This window comes from Microcaecilia unicolor, chromosome 1 (genome assembly GCF_901765095.1).
Source record: "Microcaecilia unicolor chromosome 1, aMicUni1.1, whole genome shotgun sequence".
Classification (NCBI taxonomy): domain Eukaryota; kingdom Metazoa; phylum Chordata; class Amphibia; order Gymnophiona; family Siphonopidae; genus Microcaecilia; species Microcaecilia unicolor.
This window is the reverse complement of record NC_044031.1, coordinates 576,599,093-576,620,828: the sequence shown is the minus strand read 5'-3', so window position 1 is coordinate 576,620,828 and position 21,736 is coordinate 576,599,093. Positions and strand designations below refer to the sequence as shown.

Sequence of the window (21,736 nt, the reverse complement as noted above, 5' to 3'; positions counted from 1 at the left end):
GGGTTAAAAGAAGGAAGGTTTGTGTTTTGGTTTTTGTTTTGGCAGTGAACCAGACTATTTGAACTGAGTTTGAACCTGGGATATTCAGGAAATGAACATTTGGGAGAGAGAGAAAGAGAGAGAGAGCAAACAAGATTAAACAGTTTTGTACTAGAAGCTGTGCTGCTTTAAGAAACTTTGTGTGTGCCGACTGTCAACTGGAGAAGCCCGAGTGGTGAAACAGTTCTTGGGACAGCAGTTCGAAAGCGGGAACAGACTGAAGCCTGTCACCATTCCCACGTTCGGTCTTGTTACAATGTATAAAAGTTATATAATACTATAGTTAGAAGACAAAATTACAAAAGTATCTGAAAGATCCACTAGATGGCGACTGTCCTCTACATTCATTGAGGATCGTCTTATTCCCCCAAGCAGGAAAGGAAAAACAAAAGAGGTGAACACAAAGCTCTGGGGGCAAATCAGTCGCCGGCTCTGCTGAGTCTGGGACAGGTGAGTGAGTTGGATTCCTGTTCCAGGTCTCTGTGACTCCGCTTTGAAGCAGCTTATTTACTCTGCCGCTCTTGCTCCAAACTCTTCTCAGGTTTCCCAACTCTTGCTCCACCCCCATCAGAAGATCAGACAAGAAAAAAAAAAAAAAGCAAAGCAATTACTTGGCACTCAAACTCTTTCAGTCGGCTCTGAACTCTCTGAGTAAAGTCCTGTCTTCGATCACATGGTATTTTAAGAATGCTCCGAAGATGGCTGTGGCAGCAGCAGTGACAGGCAGGGGACAGAGAACTGATTTCCTGGAGGTTCTGGTGAGGGATTGCTGGCACAAAGTTTTGGCAAACTTAAGCACCGAGACTCTGACCTTAAGCTGCGAGGACAGGGGAGAAATTAGCTTCAAAGGGCTCACCAATGGTGCATTTGGAAACAGCCCGGCTCTCGACTGTGGCAATAGCCCTAAGGGGGTCAGAACGGTGTTCACGGATCTGCCGGAGCAAGTGCCGGAGGCCATTGCCAACAAAAAAAGGTGCATCAAGGTGGCGAAGCAGGAGCTGGGGGGGCTGGGAATCAGCATCAAAGGGGGCAAGGAGAACAAGATGCCCATCTTAATCAGCAAGATCTTCAAGGGGCTGGCGGCGGACCAGACCCAGTCGCTTTATGTAGGCGATGCCATCCTCAGCGTGAACAGCACTGACCTGCGCGATGCCACCCATGATGAGGCGGTGCAGGCGCTGAAGAAAGCTGGCAAAGAAGTTGTCCTGGAAGGTAGGAACTGCCTGTTGGCTCTGCACAGTAGGATGTTGGAAGGAATGGGGTAAAGGCAAACGTACACATGACAAATTAGAGAAGCGGGGAAGTACTGCATGCCTAGAGAGAGAGAGAAAACCTGACAGGTAGCAGGATACAGATGTTTCAGGCTTGTAAATGAAATGGAACGAGCTTTAGGTGAATGGTATCTTTAAGAGATTTGAAATGCTTTGGAAGGAACGGGGTAAAGCCAAAGGAGCAAATGACAAATTAAGTACTGCATGCCTAGAGGAAAAATAAAAAAAAAACCTGACAGGTAGCAGGATACAGATGTTTCAGGCTTGTAAATGAAATGGAACCAGCTTTAGATGAATGATATCTTTTAAGAGATTTGAAGCGCTGGGGTTAGCAGCAAAGAGATAGTGATACAAAGAAACGGGAGGGGGGGGGGACTGGCTGAGTGAATTAAACCATTGTAGTGTGATGTAAGGACAGGAAACTAAGGATGATTTCCCCATTTCCATGTGGGACAACTACACTTCAGATCATGTGACAGGGTGCAGCTCCCGGCACAAATGCCAGCTCACCTTGTCAAAGAGAGACAGATAACATTGGGTCTTAGTTTGCTATAAAGTTCTTTGGATTCTTGAACAGACTGCATTCTGTCGCTGCTCATAACCAGTGCTGCCTCGCACTTGATACTTCCAAAGTGTTAACTCACATACAGAGGACAGACAGGGGAAGAGCAGGTTCCTGATTGACAATTATATTGCTGCTTCACCAGAACAGGAGATGAATTCTAGTCTGGAATGATGTAGGAAATGTGAAAATCTGACATACTTTGTCGTCTTTTTTTTTTTTTAATGTTTTGCATGAATTTGACTACGAGAGAGTTTTGTGATTCAGCAATGGCAGAGTCCTGAAAACTTTGTGAGGGAGTGGATAGGAGGTGGCGATTTGATCTGCTATTGGACACAGAGCAGTATCACAAGGGTCATCAACCTGAAGTTTATTTGCTGTCTTGCAAGCGAGAATTTATGGTCACATCTTGTGCATTACAACTCAGCTTTGGTCAGAGACTGACATTAATAACAACACACTTGATTTAATGTCAGTCTCTGCCCAAAGCTGGTGCAAGGGCAATGAACCATCAGGCTTACATCCCCCAATTGACTTTCATGTGCTTAGCCTGCAGCCCACCCCCAGTTCCTCAGACTTTGATAACTAAATTCAGCAATCATGTTCATCACACAAAACAATTCTTTAAAAATACAGGTTAAAGTGTGTGCTGATGTTTCTTTGAGTTAGTGTGGCTGTCAATCTGTTGCTTTGCTTAGACTGTTACTGCTTTTTGCTGCCCTCAAGAAGCTGCTGCTCTAGGCGATCACTTAGTTTTGCCTAATAGTTGGGTCAGTCCTACTCTGTTCTGTGCTTATAAACAAAAAGGTCTTTTCTAGGGATAATATCTTAAAATGGGTTAGTTTTGTGTACCACACAGACACAGGAAACACCTCTATGCATGCAAAAAAAAGCTCCAAAGAAGTAGAGGAATGACACACAGCTCCAGCTCAGGAAGAAAACAGAGTTTATTCCAAAGCACCAAAAGAAAGACCTGACATGGGTCTGTGTTTTGGTGGGAATTCCACCTGCATCAGAGGTCTATTAAAATTGGTCTCTTTTTTAAAAGCAACCCATTTGTGCGATAGTAGCAGAGACATTTGTGGATGCACTCTTCCTTTTGAGGAAGTAATGCTCTCACTTTACACACGACAGTAGATTTCATTTTCTTTAGCACCATACATAGAGGATTGCTTTTAAAGAGAGCAATTTTTACAGACCCCTCCCTGATGGCGGTTCACGGAATCAGCTGCTACTTGCTAAAGTTCTTGTATCAAATTGTAGAGTGAGTTTCCCATAACGCGGTTCGCACGCTCATTGGCATTCAAGACGTCACTCTTGACCCTTGAGGCAGGTGCTTTGAGCGCCGAAACACTGCCCGTGTCTGGTCTCCCTCCATTAAAGTTGGTGCATTGTTCCACCCTTGGAGGCCTTTTGTGCTTTTTTGTGTTGCCTATTGGACTTATGTACTTTTGGACCCTCTCTTCTGCTGCCTGGCATTCCCACCGAAACATGGACCTATGTCGGGTCTTTCTTTTTTGTGCTTTGCAGTAAACTCTTTGTTCTCTTCACGAGTTGGAGCAGTGTGTCGTTCCTCTACCTCTTTGGAGCTTTTTATTTTTGTGAATATCATAGCAGTAATGAACGCCACTCCTAAGCCAGGGGGTGGGGAGTATGATCTCATTCTGTCGAATTTACTGCCAACGCTCGCCGTAGTACGTGGTCTCTGACTGCACTGTTTGGTAATTAAAGATCTTTTCCTTCTTCACTCAACAGACTGTTGGGTCATCTTTGGTGATCTTTCTCGGCTATCAAGGTGGAGGTGTGCTTTTCACTATACCAGAGCAGTCAGCTAAATAAATGTGCCTTCTTCTCAGGCAGCTGAATGATTCTCTCCCCTGGCTAAACCATTAGCAGAAAGAGAGGAGAATAACTTGTGTGTGCCAAACTAAGGGGTCCTTTTACGAAGCTGCAGCAAAAGGGGGCCTGTGCTGGCATCGGCATGTATTTTTGATGTGCGCCGAAGCCCCCTTTTACCACAGCGGGTAAAAGGCAGATCTTTGTTTTTTTAAGACATGGCCATGCTGGAGGCCATTCCACACTTCCACCACCCTTTCTGTGAAACAGTATTTCCTTAGATTCCTCCTAAGCCTATTTCCTCTTAACTTCATCATATGCCCCCTCATTCTAGAGTTTCCTTCATTTGACAAAGGCTCACTTCCTGTACATTAACGCCGAAGTATTTAAATGTGTCTATCATATCTCCTCTCTCCTGCCTCTCTTCCAGTGTATACATGTTGAGGTTCATAAGCCTGTCCCTATATGTTTTATGACTGAAACCAATTACCAGTTTTGTAGCCATCCTCTGGATTGATTCCATCCTGTTTATATCTTTCCGTAGGTGTGATCTCCAGAATTGCATATAGTACTCTAAATGGGGCCTCATCAGAGACTTATATAAGGGCACTATCACCTCTTTTTTTCCTGCTGGTCATCCCTCTCCTTATGCAGCCAAACATCCTTCTGGCTTTGACCATCGCTTTTTCTACCTGTTTGGAGACCTTAAGGTTATCAGACACAATTACCCCCAGTCCTAAGAATCAACCACCATAGCCTTTATGAAGTGCAGTGGGACAGTTATGCTGGAGGATCTGCCTTTGGAAGGGGGGGGGGGGGGGCAAATGATAGGGGTATTAGCCTGGGAGGATCTTGCTTGGTGAGATCAGGAGGCTGGGAGGGATTTGCTTTTTCTATGTGTTTCTTTAAATAGCTGCCTGAGAGAGTTGGGCTGTGTATTAGGTCAAAGCTGACATTATTTTTCCAGAAATAACACAGCTTGTGAGGTTTAACTCCAGGTGGATCATTCATTTACATGAGCGTTTCTAACCTGCGATATTGAGATACCACAGATTAGTGAGACTCCCACAGTATGTGAAGCTGTGATAAAATGTAGTATTTTACCACAGCTTAGAGCTTTAATTCATAAATGGATTCTTCTTACTGATCTAGTAGAAACAATTGGGTTATATAGCATAATTCCAATAGCTTATCAGTCCTGAAGAAACTGGACTCTTACTAGGTTGCGTTAAATTTTAAGGGATCAGTAAAGAATATGGGACCCATTTAATCTTCGCTCATTTGTTATATAGTAATGGCTTTAACAATAAAGCACAGAAAGAGAGAGAAAAGAGGCAAAAAAGTTTTGTCTCGTGATAAGACCAAGCTCAACTGACCATTACAGCTTCTTCATTTTTAGCACTGTTTTACATCACTTGAAGGCCTATGTAATATACAATCAGGCTCATTTTCGAAAGAGATGGACGTCCAAAAAGTGACATAAATCGGCATTTGCATGTCCATCTCACAGAAACGTCCAAATCGGTATAATCGAAAACTCATTTTGGTCGTCTTTGTCCAAAGTCTGTCAGAAGGACATCCAAATCTCAAGGAGGCATATCAGGGGCATGTTCAAGGTGGGACTTGGGTGTTCCTAAGACTTGGACGTCTTTCAGCCATAATGGAACAAAGCAAAAACGTCCAGCACTAAAACTTCGACGTTTTGAGCTACACCTGTTTATTACGAATAAAGCACAAAAAGGTGCCCCAAATGACCAGCTGACCACTGGAGGGAATCATGGTTTACCTCCCCTTACTCCCCCAGTGGTCACTAACCCCCTCCCACCCCCCAAAAGTGTGAAGAACATTACTTGTCAGCCTCTATACCAGCCTCAGATGTCATACTCAGGTCCATGACAGCAGCATGCAGGTATCTGGAGTAGTTTAGTAGTAGGTGCAGTGTGTCAGCAATCGTACGATTTCTGACACAGTGCACTTCAGACAGGTGAACCCAGGCCTATACCCCCCCTACTTGTTACACTTGTGGAGGAAACTTTGAGCCCTCCAAAACTCACCAGAAACCCACTGTATCCACATATAGGTGCCCCCTTCACGTGTAAGGGCTATGGTAGTGGTGTACAGTTGGGGTAGTGGGGTTTTGGGGGGGGGGGGTTGGGAGGCTCAGCACACAAGGTAAGGGAGTAATGGTGAGATGTATACCTGGGAGCATTTTATGAAGTCTACTGCAGTGCCCCCTAGGGTGCCCTATTGCTTTCCTGGGATGTCTGGGGGACCAGTCTACTAAAAATGCAGGCTCCTCCCACATCCCAATGGCTTGATTTTTGGACGTTTTACACTGGGACGTTTTTTTTTTTTTTTAGAAAATGGCCGAAAATCGATGATGTCCAAATCGCAAAACATCCAGATCACAGGATGTCCATGGTATTTTCGAACACAAAAGATGGATGTCTATCTTTTTCGAAAATGACCTACCTTCTTCCCGGTTTGGAATTTGGACGTCTTTGTAAAACGTCCAAATTCTGATTTAGACGTTTCTTTCGAAAATGCCCCGCTATGTGAACCACTTCGTAAAGGCAATTATTCACTTCTGGAATTTTTTCCATGCACTATATATCATTTTCCCATATGTCATTTCACATTTGTGACAGCACTCACAAAGGTTATACAAAATCATCAGTGAGTTGAAGAGTCATGGTAATCCAGGCTTATCCAACCTATGGCCCACAGGCCAGAATTCAGCCCACCAAGTGCTTTTTTGTAGCCCTCAGAAGCTTGGCAATTTTTATGGTGCTTACAGCAGGATTCCTGCTTCCCCACCATGACTCAGCTCTCTGTAAGGTTCAACCATGCCATGTCGGAAGTTTAGATTGTTAATATGGTTTCAAGTCTCGGGAGACTTAAAACCACAAGACCATCCCATGTACTTCTGACACCATACAACTCAACTTGCAGAATGCCATGTCACAGTGGGGAAGCAGGAATCCCACTGTTTCTTCTGCATCTGAAGCCAGGTGAGAGGAAAGAGACTGGGGTGGTACCTGAGAGAGAGAGAAACTGGGTAAAGGCTAGGGGGTACATGAAAGAAAGCGAGAGAGTGGGTGAAGACTTGGGAGGGGGGATGGTACATAAGAAAGAGAGACTAGTTAAAGGCTGGAGAGGGGACAATGCACCATGATATTTTGCTGTTATTTGACTAAGCATATAGTAAAATATGATGGCGCATGTTTTGTCCCTCCAAATGCTGCAAACTATAAAATGTGGCCCCTGATAGAAAAAAGTTGGACAGTCTTGTACTAATCAGATCATTAGCAAGTTTGCAGTAATAAAATTTGCTTGAACAATTTTGCAAAAGCCAATTTTTTGATAAAACTTAATTACACTTTAGGAAGGTTTAAGTTAGATCTTTTGTGATGAAGTCTACAACTAGTCCTGCAGAGCCATATAAATGATATTTAAGTGAGCCAGTACCACAAGAAAAGTACTGTTCGGTACTGGCTCAGTTTGGTAAAAAAAAATTGTCATTTTATATATTACCCTTCTCATATTTTATAGATTTTTGTAAAAGGTGTAAACAGTCCTCCATCAGTGGCACAAAGGTAGACCCAAGAGGCGCTACAAACACAAGTCAGAGTTGCTAAAGCATCCTTTTACTAAGTGGCGGTAAGCACTATGGCGGGCTTCCCACGTGCCAAAATGCACTACCGCTGGGCGTGCTCAAGTGCCCTGCAGTAGTTCAGGCATCTGTGAACGTGGACAGTAGTGTGCCCAGCACTAATTGGTTACTGCAGGTACCTTTCCACCTACTAAAAAAGTGTCAGTAAGGACTCACGCACTAATGGCCACTCACTAATTTAGAAATTAGCGCCTGATCGTTAATAGAAAAAATGGAAATGGGCCATTTTACAGCTGCACTAAAAGTGACCTCAGCACATGGGGAAACCCACGTGCTAATCCTTTCACTGCAGCATAGTAAAAGGGCTTCTAGGTTTGCGCTACATAACAGTTTGACTCCTTATATTCCTTCTCAGCTCCAAGGGGGTTGTTTACTAAAGCTTAGCTGGAGTTATCTGCAGCAGGGCGTGGAGGAGTGGCCTAGTGGTTAGGATGGTGGACTCTGGTCCTGAGGAACTGAGTTCAATTCCCACTTCAGGTACAGGCAGCTCCTTGTGACTCTGGGCAAGTCACTTAACCCTCCATTGCCCCAGGTACAAATAAGTACCTGTATACAATATGTAAGCCACATTGAGCCTGCCATGAGTGGGAAAGCACAGAGTACAAATGTAACAAAAAAAAAAATAAGGTAAGCTTTAGTAAACAACCTCCCAAGGGTCCTAGTGGAAGAGTAACTCAAGTCTAGCTGGTAAAGAAAATTGGCAAGCAGACATGTTTTTTGTTTTTTTTAATTTATTATATTTTTTCTTAAACTGCTTTAAGATTAGATTGTTAGACCTACCGATTGATTTCCAGGGCAAATCTGCTCACAGAAAAAGCAGGTGCACCGTCTGCAGGTACTTTTTCATCCATGGACCTTGTCGGTTATTTTCAAAGACAAACTACCAAGTTAGCATACTATGAAAATACAGGTTGGATACAAACAATCAATGCAGCTCATGGACATCATCGATAGGTTGAAACCATATTCACTGAAAGAGACTGAATTAATCGAAGCTGCTGATTTGGTAAATAAAATCCTGATATCTGTACAGTATGTAGCTGCAAACTATTGTTGTGCCTAAACCCCGGATTCTATATAGTGCACCTAGTGATTTGCGCCAAAATTGGCGTAGGTTCTATGACAATGCTTGTAACTTAACAAGCTTAAGCTAATGAATGCTGATAACAGCACTTAACAAGTGATAATGAGCGTTAATTGGCACTGATTAGAATATAGGCGCACAACTTGCTAGGCGCATTCTGTAATGTAGAGTGCCTAACTTCTAATGTGCGCAGGCAAAAAGGGGCATTAGTATAGGCGGGGAAAATGGGTGTTTCGTGGGCATTCCAAAATCCACGCACCTAGTTACAGGGATTTATACCACGTTTTTGTTGGTGTAAATGGATGTGTGTAGAGTTAGTCACTGAAATATGAATTAAGCATAATCTATAATCTGTGCCTAAATCTAGGTGCCGACTATAGAATACACGTAGTCGGAACTGATTTCAGCGCCGATATTTTAGGCACCATATATAGAATCTCCTTCAAAATGCCAAATTACACTCATAAAAGGATTAACTTCTAAACTTACAGCATGCAGAAAAGTATAGATGATGCAATTCCTGCTCTAAAGCTTTATACTTGTATCCAGCTTTAGAGCAGGAATGTTCAGGGGAGGAGTTTGTGCAGAAAATAGGTGGAGTCTCAACACTTTCCCCCCCAAATTCTATATATCGTGCTTTAATTTCCATGCAGAAAGTGAAGTGTATTTTATAACAATGCACGTAACTTAATTGGTTAACTAGTTAATCAGCGTTGTCAACTGGATGTTAACAAGCAATTATCAGCACTAATTGGCATTAATTATGATTTACATGCACAACTCGCTAAGCATATTTTAATGTGGTTCGCATAAACTCCAAGTCATAGTTGAAAAGGGGGCATGGAACGGGCATTTCTAAAATCTAAGCGCATTATTATAGAATACACCTGCTCTGCACCTAATATAGGCGTCAGGATTTACGCCAAGTAAAACATGGCCTAAATGGACACAACCAGATTTGGTCACGTGGAGAGATGCTCGGCGTATTCTATATACCACATGGAAATTTAAGCCTATTCTATAAGATTTAGGCATACTTTAGAGAACACGACTAGGTGTATTTTTTTCCATGCAGACTTTCAGGTGCCTTATATAAAATCTAACCCTTTATGCATTGACATTTATGAGTACTTCCAAGCAGGCATAAAGGTCCACACCTTCAATATAGGCATGATTTCTGCAGGATTTGTGCTATCCTATATAATAATTCTCACCTCCAGTGTTCTGACTTGCCTGGGACCGTGGCTCATTCCAAGTTGGTCTGCTAGGCTCCATAGATCAGGCTGACATCACCGTAGCCATTATGATTTCAACTTCAGAACCCGGGGGGGGGGGGGGAACATGCCTCACAGCTGAACCATGTCCAGAGGAGGGTCGCTGGACATGGGTGGCTGGAGGGGGGGCAGGGAAGAGAGGAGGGTCGCTGGACATGGGTGGCGGGGGGACAGGGGTGAGAGGAGGTTCGTTGGACATGGGTGGCTGCAGTGGGCGCAGGGGGAGAGGAAGGTTGCTGGACATGGATGGCTGCAGGGGAGCCAAGGAAAACCTTGCTAGCGCCCGTTTCATTTGTGTCAGAAATGGGCCTTTTTTACTAGTTATTTTATAAGGACACATTGCCAATTGCGTGTCTTTATAAAATCAACACCTTCCTGCCCTCCTAGCCTAGGTGCCCTGTAATAAAATGACCCTCCTCATTTAAATTGGGTGCCAAGTCCTTAACCTAGCACAAGACAGTGGGCAGATCTCCAGCCTTTGAAATGCCTGTACATATATCTCTGCCCTCATGGCACATCAATCAACCAATTCTAACAAAAGAATGCAAATACTTCTACTGGAATAATGCCTCGGCTAATGATAGTTACTGTAGAAACCAGCTCTAAATATATGTAGTGCAAATAAAGCATTTGCAGCTGGTAATGAGATTGCAGGGTCTAGAGAACTAATTTATGTGGTCAGTGGCAATATTTAAGCATTTCCTAATCTCTTCTATTATAACAGTAAATACTGTCCTGTTAACTTTTTGGAATCAGAGCATTTCTGAGAATAACACAGAATCCTAGAGAACAGGACTTGCTCTGCTCTCCTCTGTCCTCCTGTTTCCTCCAGCTATCCTGCCCCTCGTGACATCAGCCAGGCCATTGGGATAAAACCAGCACTGAGCCCATTATTAATGTGCAGGCAGCATCACACCGAAGGAATGCGCCAATGGACTATGCATGTCATTGAGCACCCAGAGGACCCCAGACTTCCTTTAATTACTGACTACCCATCTGAAAAGTTTTTCTTGACTTTTGCTCCTCTTAAGCCTTCCAAGACTCAGAATTGATACACTTGAATACTCATCTTTCTGAGGAATATGTATATTAGTTGCCTCAATCTAACCAATGCACCAAAAGTACTGGTTAGGAGCTTTTTACTCAATTTATGACATTCTTGCATCCACTATTCTATTTTGGTGGGGGTTGATGTAGTTCATTTCCTGAAGTTTTAATCTCGTAGAGGGTAATTTAATAAGAGGCTGGTCACTCAATATTCAGCTGGTGGTGGTCAGCATTTTTTCAATGCTGGGCTATGTCCAGACACTAGGATTCAATATCTGGAGCTATGCTGTTATGTGCTGGCTGCTGGAGCTTATACAGGTCCCAGACAATATTCAGTCAGGACCCGAATAAGACATTTATGTGGGCTTCGGCTAAACTTCAGCTGAGACCCGCGTAAGTTGAATCAGGTTTCATCACCCCTTCCAGTTTACCCCCCCCACCCTCAGTCTCCAGCCCATTCTCATCCAGAAGTGTTGATCCTACAAATTCCATTTAAGGCCTTGTCTTAATGCAATACCCATGCCCTTTTCCATGTATTACTGGTACTAGATTTGTTGGGATCTTGGGGAAGAGAATTAGGGTTGTAACCTTTCCAGTGTACTTTAGATAACTATGAAAGGTGTACTTTGATCTTCTTCTGTCTATAATGAGTGTACAGAACTAACAAAGGTGTCCATTCTGAAAAAGTTACATTAAATACTACCAAGGCCAAAGTTAAGGGTATGCAAGAAAATTATGCACAGAAATAAATAATCTCTAGCATAAGGTAAGAGCAATGAATTTGATATACTGCCTTTCTTTGGTACAAGCAAAGTGGTTTGTATATTATATTTAGCCCTAGTGGGCTAACAATCTAAGGGCCTTGTTCACTAAGACGTGTTATAGGTGTGTTAACATTTTTAACGTGTGTTAACCATGTACATGCATTAACTGTATGTGCGCCTACAATATCCCTATAGGCGCCTACACAACGTGCTCGCTAATTTTCGGCACATTAAAAATGCTAACATGCCTTAGTAAACAGGGCCCTAAGGGGGTTTTTTTGTACTTGGGGCAATGGAGGATTAGGTGACTCAACCAGGGTCTCAAGGAGTTGTAGTGGGAATTGAGCCCAGTTCCCGGGCCACTGCACTAACCATTAGGCTACTACTCCACTCCCATACAGGCCTACTTATTGATTTATTAGGATTTATTTACTGCCTTTTAAAATTCACTCAAGAAGGTATACGGCAAGTACAACTAGGAAATGGGCAATAAACAGTTAAAGCAGCAAAAATATTCACATAAGAGTATACAAAACTGCATAGTATTCTACTTACAATGTCAACACATTCAAACCTCAAAAGTGGAGGTGGAACATATAGATAAGATAAAGTAACAGGAATTAGAAGGTAAAGCTGACTAATTTAAGGAAGCATTTTACGTCGAGTCAGCAAAGGTATATGTGTGCTAAGCAAGTCCTGCTACAGTAAAGGCAGCAGATGTTAGTCTTTGTGCATGACTAGTTAATGCTCCTGGTAGGCTGGAAAATATTTGCTGCAGTAAGAAAGATAGTTAGTTGCTTCCTGACTGTGATGGTGGTGATACTTTTCAAAAGAACCTGTAAGGAAGTTGCTGATGTAAATGAACTCTTGCAATCACAAAGACCCATCCATCTTCAGGTGACTTTACATGACTTGGCAGCTCCTCTTGCGACCACAAAGTCCCATCTTCAGATGTCTTTGTATGACTTGGCAGCTCAGTCAAAACATCTGAAGAAGGTTCATGCACTTGAATGTCTTTCTGCTAATCTTTTACTAGGCATCCCAACCTACTAATACTCATGTTTCCTATAGAATCAGTTCAGTTACCTGTACTTAGTTACTGTGTGCAGGATGTGGTATAGGTGACTGAATAAGGCAGGATTTGTCTACTTTATTTTTAAAAATGAATCAGTCAATGATAGCAAAAGATCTGTCAGCATAACTCACATATCTAATTGCAGAATTAAGCCTCCGTGCATGTCTATTATGCAGCCATTTAAAATTGTTGACTGAGGCTCAAAGCGTTGAGAGTTGTACTACAATGCTTCATTTTGGCATAGGCTCAGTTTCTGAACAACGGATCTGTGTAGTCTTGAAAACTCATAACTGGGGAGCATTTATTAACTGCCTAAACCAGTGATTCCCAAACCTGGTCCTAGAGGCACCCAGCCACTCGGGTTTTCAGGATATCCACAATGAATATTCATGAGAGAGATCTGCATGCAGTGCCTCCACCTGATGCAAATCTATTTCATAAATATTCATTGTGAATATCCTGAAAACCTGATTGCCTGGGGTGCCCCCAGGATCAGGTTTGAGAACCACTGGCCTAAATAACAAGGCATGGGTGGCGGTGGTGGGGAGGTATGAGCAGAAAATCTGCCTGAATGGTAAAACCAGACCTGATGGGCTGCTCCAGCCTCCCTATGATTAGTGTTCATTCACATTACCATTCATGTAATTGGTGTATGCATGCATTACGGAATGCTACTGATTAATTTGCAAACTTTCTATATATACATAGCATTTGCAGAAAAAAGGAATTCGATATATTTGCACTCTTAAGACGCATCCCTTTGCTCTTGGGAACTGTCAGTAACTGAGTACCAATATTCTGACAGAAGGAAGGAAATACATTCAGGGGGTAATTTTAGAGTCATTTGCACCTGCATGTGGCCAGCAGCATCCTAAACTGGAATTGTGCCCCATGTCACACACAGCCTAGCACCTCTGCTCCTCCCACTGAGCCATGGCCACCACAGAGAAGACAACAGACAAGGAGTGATTTTTGCCCTCCCATTTTCTTTGCCCCCTAAGGAGCCACACCACTCACACAGCCCTCAGGATGGCCCTCATATGCATGTAAATGGAATCTTTAAAAATACTGACCAGTGTAAAAGTACATGTGATGATATAATGGCAAATAGTTTGCCAGTAGGCATGTACAGAGGAGTTTGAGTGGAACAGGGGCAGAGTTTGCAAGTACATAAGTATTGCCTTACTGGGAAAGACCAAAGGTCCATCAAGCCCAGCATCCTGTTTCCAACAGTGGCCAATCCAGATCACAAATACCTGGCAAGATCCCAAAAAAGTATGAAACATTTTATACTGTTTATCCCAGAAATAGTGGATTTTCCTCAAGTCCATTTAATAATAGTCTATGGACTTTTCCTTTAGGAAGCCGTCCAAACCTTTTTAAAACTCCGCTAAACTAACCACCTTTACCACATTCTTTGGCAACGAATTCCAGAGTTTAATTACACGTTGAGTGAAGAAAAGTTTTCTCCGATTTGTTTTACTACATTGTAGCTTCATCGCATGCCCCCTAGTCTTAGTATTTTTGGAAAGCGTAAATGGACACTTCACATCTACCCGTTCCACTCCACTCATTATTTTATAGACCTCTATCATATCTCCCCTCAGCTGCCTTTTCTCCAAGCTAAAGAGCCCTAGCCTCTTTAGCCTTTACTCATAGGGAAGTCATCCCATCCCCTTTATCATTTTCGTCGCTCTTCTCTGCACCTTTTCTAATTCTACTATATCTTTTTTGAGATGAGGTGACCAGAATTGAACACAATATTCGAGGTGCGGTCGCACCGTGGAGCGATATAAAGACAATATAACAGCCTCATTTTTGTTTTTCATTCCTTTCCTAATAATACCTAACATTCTATTTGCCTTCTAAGCCGCAGCAGCACACTGAGAAGAAGGTTTCAACGTATCACCAACGACAACACCTAGATCCCTTTCTTGATCCGTGACTCCTAACGTGGAACCTTGCATGACGTAGCTATAATTCGTGTTCCTGTTTCCCACATGCATCACTTTGCACTTGCTCACATTAAACGTCATCTGCTATTTAGACGCCCAGTCTCCCAGTCTCATAAGGTCCTCTTGTAATTTTTCACAATCCTCCTGCGATTTAACGACTTTGAATAACTTTGTGTCATCAGCAATTTTAATTACCTCACTAGTTACTCCCTTGTCTAGGTCATTTATAAATATGTTAAAAAGCAGCACAGACCCCTGGGGAACCCCATTAACTACCCTTCTCCATTGAGAATACTGACCATTTAATCCTCTCTGTTTTCTATCTTTTAACCAGTTTTTAATCCACAGTAGGACACTACCTCCTATCCCATGACTCTCCAATTTCCAATATGCTAAGTAGTAGTAGTAATATCAACTGGCTCACCTTTATCCACATGTTTGTTCACCCCTTCAAAGAAATGCAGTAGATTGGTGAGACAAGATTTCCCTTCACTAAATCCATATTGACTTTGTCTCATTAATCCATGGTTTTGAATATGCTCTGCCATTTTGTTCTTAATAATAGTCTCTACCATTTTGCCCAGCACCGATGTCAGACTCACCGGTGTGTAATTTCCCGGATCTCCTCTGGAACCTTTTTTAAAAATCGGCGTTACATTGGCCACCCTCCAATCATCCGGTACCACGCTCGATTTTAAGAAAAAATTACATATTATTAACAATAGCTCCGCAAGCTCATTTTTCAGTTCTATCAGTACTAAGTACATAAGTATTGACATACTGGGAAAGAACAAAGGTCCATTGATCCCAGCATCCTGTTTCCAACAGTGGCCAATCCAGATCACAAATACCTGGCAAGATCCCAAAAATGTACAAAACATTTTATACTGCTTATCCCAGAAATAGTGGATTTTCCCCAAGTCCATTTAATAACGGTCTATAGACTTCTCCTTTAGGAAGCCGTCCAAACCTTTTTTAAACTCCGCTAAGCTAACCGCCTTTACCACATTCTCTGGCAACGAATTCCAGAGTTTAATTAAACGTTGAGTGAAGAAAACTTTTTTCTCTGATTCGTTTTAAATTTACTACTTTGTAGATTCATCGCATGCCCCCACGTTAAGAGTCACGGACCAAGAAAGGGATCTAGGTGTCATCATTGATGATACTTTGAAACCTTCTGCTCAGTGTGCTGCTGCGGCTAAAAAAGCAAAAAGAATGTTAGGTATTATTAGGAAAGGAATGGAAAACAAAAATGAGGCTGTTATATTGTCTTTGTATCGCTCCATGGTGCGACCGCACCTCGAATATTGTGTTCAATTCTGGTTGCCGCATCTCAAGAAAGATATAGTGGAATTAGAAAAGGTGCAGAGAAGGGCGACGAAAATTATAAAGGGGATGGGACGACTTCCCTATGAGGAAAGGCTAAAGCGGCTAGGGCACTTCAGCTTGGAGAAAAGGCGGCTGAGGGGAGATATGACAGAGGTCTATAAAATAATGAGTGGAGTGGAACGGGTAATGTGAAGCGTTCCAGCAGCAGTAAGAGGCTTGCTTCAGCAGGATTCTGCCTGTTGGAACCATGTAATGTTACCATTGCTGAGCTCCACTGGCTTGCTTCCAGGTTGCTAATCTACATGTCTACTTGAATAATCTAGGCAGGGCCACCAAGAGGGGGATGGGGGGGGGGCAAGATTCCCTAGACCCAGTTCCAAGGGGGTCCCAACACAGGGATCTGTGTCTCTCAGGTTGGGTAGCCACAGGTGAGCCTTGGTGGGCTGAGCCCAGGCCCATCTACTTTGGGGACAGGCACACCCGAAATCCGTGCTCCACAGGCGTGACTAGCAGGAATCCGCAAACCCCACCATCAGAACATCTCCTCCCAGCAGAAAAAACACTTACACCCTGTCCAGCCAGCAGTGCCTCTGAGACAGAGCCACTGCTGCCCTACCCCTCGCCCATGCTCAATTTGCAGGCATGCGCAGAGGCTGGCCATGTCAGGGTGAAAGGGTTCTTGCTGCTGGGAGGAGGTTTTCGGCTGGCGGGGCTTGTGGATCCCCACCATCTCAGGTATTTCTTTTGGTTTAATTGAGGGTGGGGGTAGGGAAGAGAGTAGTCTTTGGGCTCAGGCAGGGGGCGGCGGCTGCCTAAGTGGGGGAGGATCGGCAGTGGTGATGGCCTGAGAGGCAAGGGGTGGCGGTGGCAACGGCTCTATCCCAGGCCCAGCTCTGTCTCTCGGCAGTCCTGAATCTAGGCATAGAATAAGTATAAATGTCCACGCCTGCAAGGTATGATTTCTGCCACTGAAGCTAGTGTTTTATGAGGACACACCGGCATATGCCTTTATAAAATAGTTCAACCTTAACAAAAACCCGTATCAAGGGGAACCAAAAGTTACTATGCCATAAAACAAGTCCACCCAACCAAAAGCCACATACAATATGAAATAGTGCTTAAGTAGACGCTTACTTGCCCTCACAAAGCAGGTGCTCTGTCATAAAATTACCCCTTCAAAGTCTGCAACATGTTCCAAATTCATGAGAGAACGATGCTAGTTCTGGTTCAATTGCATTGGCTTTCTGTAGAACTTAGAATTTGTTTCATTCTTTTCCTCCTAGTCAAGGTTTTGCAGAGGGCTAGGCCAAGATATTTTTCAGATTGGTATTTTTCAAATCATTCCTTAAGGTCATCACAAGTGACATTATTAGACAACAAAGGGGTAAAGAGAATAAGACAGGTCAAGACAGAGAGAGCTTTCACTAGCATGGCCCCACGCCTGTGAAACAGACTTCCTTTACGGGCATGACTGAATTAGATTACAGCCAAATTGCCACTAGTAGAGGCAGTCTCACAGTGAGGGCAACAGTCAATACACAAGACTATAATCCCAGCGCTTAAACTGTTTTTAAGTATATCAGATCTTCAATATCTTACTCCACTGTGACAACTCATTTCACAAGAGCAAACAGCTCACGACTTGCCTTACCTCCTCTTCAGGTAGTTCAAAATTTCCGCACATAATTACAGAATACAGGTCAGTGCACCTAAATCTATGCGAATGGATTTACACCAGGTTTTTATAGGCCTAAATTAACATGCATAGATTTAGGCGCTGTGTTATCAACTAAGCATATTCTATATACGCCTAAATTTGATAGAATATGCTTAGTTTTGCACAGATTTTTTAGGCGCCATATATAGAATCTCCTTGAAAGTGGCTTGATTTTCAATAGAAATAATTTCAAAATTTCAAACAACTTATAAATGTCTTAAACATTTGTTCCTTATTTATTATGGAATTTTGAAGTTATTTCTATTGAAAATTGAGCCACTTTGTGACTACCCGATGAGGAGGCATGGCGAGTCTTGTAAACTGCTTTGATTGTAACCACAGAAAGGCGGTGTATCAAGTCCCATCCATTTCCCCTTAAAACCTAATTGCAATGGAAGCATTTGCAGGAGAAGGGCATTGCTGTGCCATAGGGATGGCCAACATTTACACACTTACTGCCGGATTCTATATAGCGCGCCTAGAGATCTGCACCACAATCCAGGCTTCTGTAACAATGTATGTAACTTAATTGGCTTAATAAGCTAATCAGTGTTGATAACAGCACTTAACAAGTAATAATGAGCACTAATTGGCAATAATTAGAATTTACACGCACAATTCAGCAAGCGTATTCTGAAATGAATTGTGCCTAAATTCTATTGCGCACAGTTCAAAAGGGGCATAGCTATGGGTGGGGAAATGGGCATTTCGTGGGCATTCCCAAATTTACACATGTAGTTATAGAATATATACAGAGGGATTTACACCATGTTTTCATTTGTGTACATGGAGGTGCGTAGTTTTAAGCCCTGGGATATCAACTAAGCAAATTCTATATACTGCGTCTAAATCTAGGTGGCGCTTATAGAATATGATTAGACTGAAATGTTTACTGCTCAGATTTTTTTAGGCATCTTATATAGAATCTGGCCCTTAACATATAGAATCCTATAATTTATGCATGTAGATGTTGCATTTAGGTGCTCCCATTTATGTCAACCATAGACCTGGTGTAAACGTGTGCACCTACATTAAGGCACATCAATGCTGACATACTCTACATGCGGAGCCAAATTTTTGACACCCTTTTATAGAATTGCCTCCTATGTGTGTAAATGTTTAGAGTATGATCAGGGCTGCTGAGACACTGGGCCGGGCCCAGGGCAAAGCCGCCCCTGGGGCCCCGCCGCTACCCCCCCCCCCCCCCGAAGTCGTCATCGCTGCCCCCTCCGTCCACCACTGGGCCGGACCCCCCTGAATTCAAATCATAGCGCCTCACCTCGACCTCGCTCCATGTGAAAGAAGCGCAGCAGCGGCAGTCTGCAGATTGCCTCCCTTCGGGCCTTCCCTCCCTGTGTCCCGCCCTCATCTGACGTAACTTTTGCAAGGGCGGGACACAGGGAGGGAAGGCCCGAAGGGAGGCAATCTGCAGACTGCCGCTGCTGTGCTTCTTTCACATGGAGCGAGGTCGAAGTGAGGTGCTATGATTTGAATTCAGGGGGGCCTGTCCCGGTGGTGGATGGAGGGGGGCGGCTGGAGGGGACTGCGGCGCCGGGCCCCCCCTCTCGGTGGCTCTGAATATGATCATATATTTATGTGTTCGTGCACTTACATGGGAAAATGCCAGCATGTCTCCTACACGCTATTCTGCAAATACCCACTTAACTTACATAGCACATATAACAATGGAGCATACACAGGAGCACAGCATGGGCAGAATATAAACAGGGATCCTTCTTACGCGCATAACTTACTGAATACTGTAAGTTATGTGCGTTCCAGTGGTGCTTAGGTACTAACAGACCAGCTCTAAATGATAGTGTTTAAATATTTAATTTTGTCATTTATAATCCGCTTAACCATCACGTTTCCTGAGGCAATGGAGGGTTAAAGGGCCCTTTTAATAAGCTGCGGTAAAAAGGGCCCTCCGCTAGAGGTGGTGGACGTTTTTGCCACACGCCAGGGCCCCTTTTACTGCAGTGAGTGAAAATAACCAAAAATGAAATGGATGGTTGGTAAGTTCGCACTTGCTGTGTGGTCATTTTTGGGGGAGAACTTAGCAGCCCCCATTGCGATGCCTGATTACCGTCGGTAACCCCCTATGGAAATACTGTTTCAATATTTCTGCTAGTGCTGGAAATGGCAACACAAAAAAACACCAAGGTGGAGAAACAAGATCCACTACAAACAAGACAAAGTCAAAAAAAGGGGGAATAGCGTGATCAACAGGACTCTTCCCCCAAAAACCAAGGAGACGTAATGATGAAGTAAAAGTCTTTAATAGATACTAAAAAAAGGACTTGATATGGCACCGTGTTTCAGCAAAGTTCCTGCATCAGGAGTCTGTGGGTGATGAAAAACAAAAAAAGGGGATAATGCAGGATCGAGTCTTTAAAAAGACTAACGATAGTGATACACCATAGAAGTTCATAGCAGCAGCAGAGGTGCAAACAATGTAGAAGACTGTAACATCCCAGGACGCTCAGAAAATTCCAAAATGGCTATTTGAGCTTCAGCGATGTATCAGTATCGTTAGTTTTTTTAAAGACTCGATCCTGTGTTATCCCCCTTTTTTTTTTCAGCACCCATAGACTCCTGATGCAGGCACTTTGCCGAAACACGGTGCCATGTCAAGTCCTTTTTTAGTATCGATTACTTCATTATGTCTCCTTGGTTTTTTGGAAGAGTCCTGTTGATCACGCTTCTCCCCCTTTTTTTGACAGTGACGGAAACGGCACATATTATTTATTTATTTATTTATTGCATTTGTATCCCACATTTTCCCACCTATTTGCGGGTTCAGTGTGGCTTACAATACTTTGTGAAGGATGGAAATACAGTGTTACAGTACGATTATGGGTTACATTGTGAGGAGTTATAGGAAGACATAGTCAAGTCAAAATTCGTTAGGGCATGGAAACCATGTGAGGTTAAAGTGGGGAAAAGATAAGGCGATAGATCAGATTCAAAAGAACATAGGGTATAACATTTTATCTGTGGGTGGAGTATGAAGTGTAGTGACAATACGGGTAAGAGAAGTTCAGAAGGGAGTGTATTGATGCATTTCTATTAGTATGTATGGACTTCATGTGTTTTGATCCTTGCAATAAATTTTCTCGAAGAGATGAGTCTTCAATTGTTTGCGGAAGTCGGTTAATTCGTAGATCATTTTCAGGTTGCGTGGTAGTGTATTCCAGAACTGCGTGCTCATATAGGAGAAGGTTGATGCATGCAGTACTTTGTATTTTATGCCTTTGCAGTTAGGGAAGTGGAGATTGAGGAAAGTTCTGGATGATCTTTTAACGTTTCTGGGTGGCAGGTCTATTAAGTCAGACACGTATGCAGGAGCTTCACCGTGGATGATTTTGTGAACCAAGGTGCATACCTTAAAGGTGATACGTTCCTTGAGTGGGAGCCAGTGTAGTTTCTCACGCAAGGGTTTTGCGCTTTCGTATTTTGGTTTTCCGAAAATGAGTCTGGTTGCTGTATTCTGGGCTGTTTGAAGTTTCCTCAGTATTTGTTCTTTGCAGCTTACGTATAGTGAGTTGCAATAGTCTAGGTGGCTGAGTACGAGTGATTGCACTAGGCTGCGGAATACGGACCTTGGGAAGAATGGTTTTATTCTTTTCAGTTTCCACATGGAGTAAAACATCTTTTTGGTTGTGTTATTCGCGTGAGTCTCCAGTGTTAGGTGGCGGTCAATAGTGACTCCGAGGATTTTTAAAGTTTCAGCGATTGGCAGATTTAGTTTAGGTGTGTTGATAGCGGTAAATTTGTTTGTGTTGTATTGGGAGGTAAGTACGAGGCATTGAGTTTTCTCTGCGTTCAGTTTCAGTCGGAATGCATCTGCCCAGGTATTCATGATGTATAGGCTTTGGTTGATTTCATTGGAGATTTCGTTAATGTCTTGTTTGAAAGGAATATATATCGTTACATCATCTGCATATATGTAAGGGTTAAGGTTGTGATTTGATAGACGTTTTGCCAAGGGAGTCATCATTAAGTTGAAGATGGTTGGTGAGAGGGGGGATCCCTGCGGTACTCCACATTCAGGTGTCCATGCGGTAGACATAGTAGAATTTGATGTGACTTGGTATGAGCGCAGGGTTA

At 43.1% G+C, this 21,736-nt stretch overlaps 1 protein-coding gene across 1 annotated transcript in view; it reads left to right on the top strand.

The window, feature by feature from the left end:
• The first annotated feature begins 326 nt into the window (after nucleotides 1-326).
• The window catches only part of SNTB1 (syntrophin beta 1), a 331,812-nt gene continuing 310,402 nt past the window's right edge, over nucleotides 327-21,736 (top strand). The window contains exon 1 of the mRNA XM_030218617.1: nucleotides 327-1,251. Within this exon, the coding sequence (XP_030074477.1) occupies nucleotides 738-1,251 (514 nt within the window). The 5' untranslated portion in view covers nucleotides 327-737. The remainder of the gene's footprint in view (nucleotides 1,252-21,736) is intronic.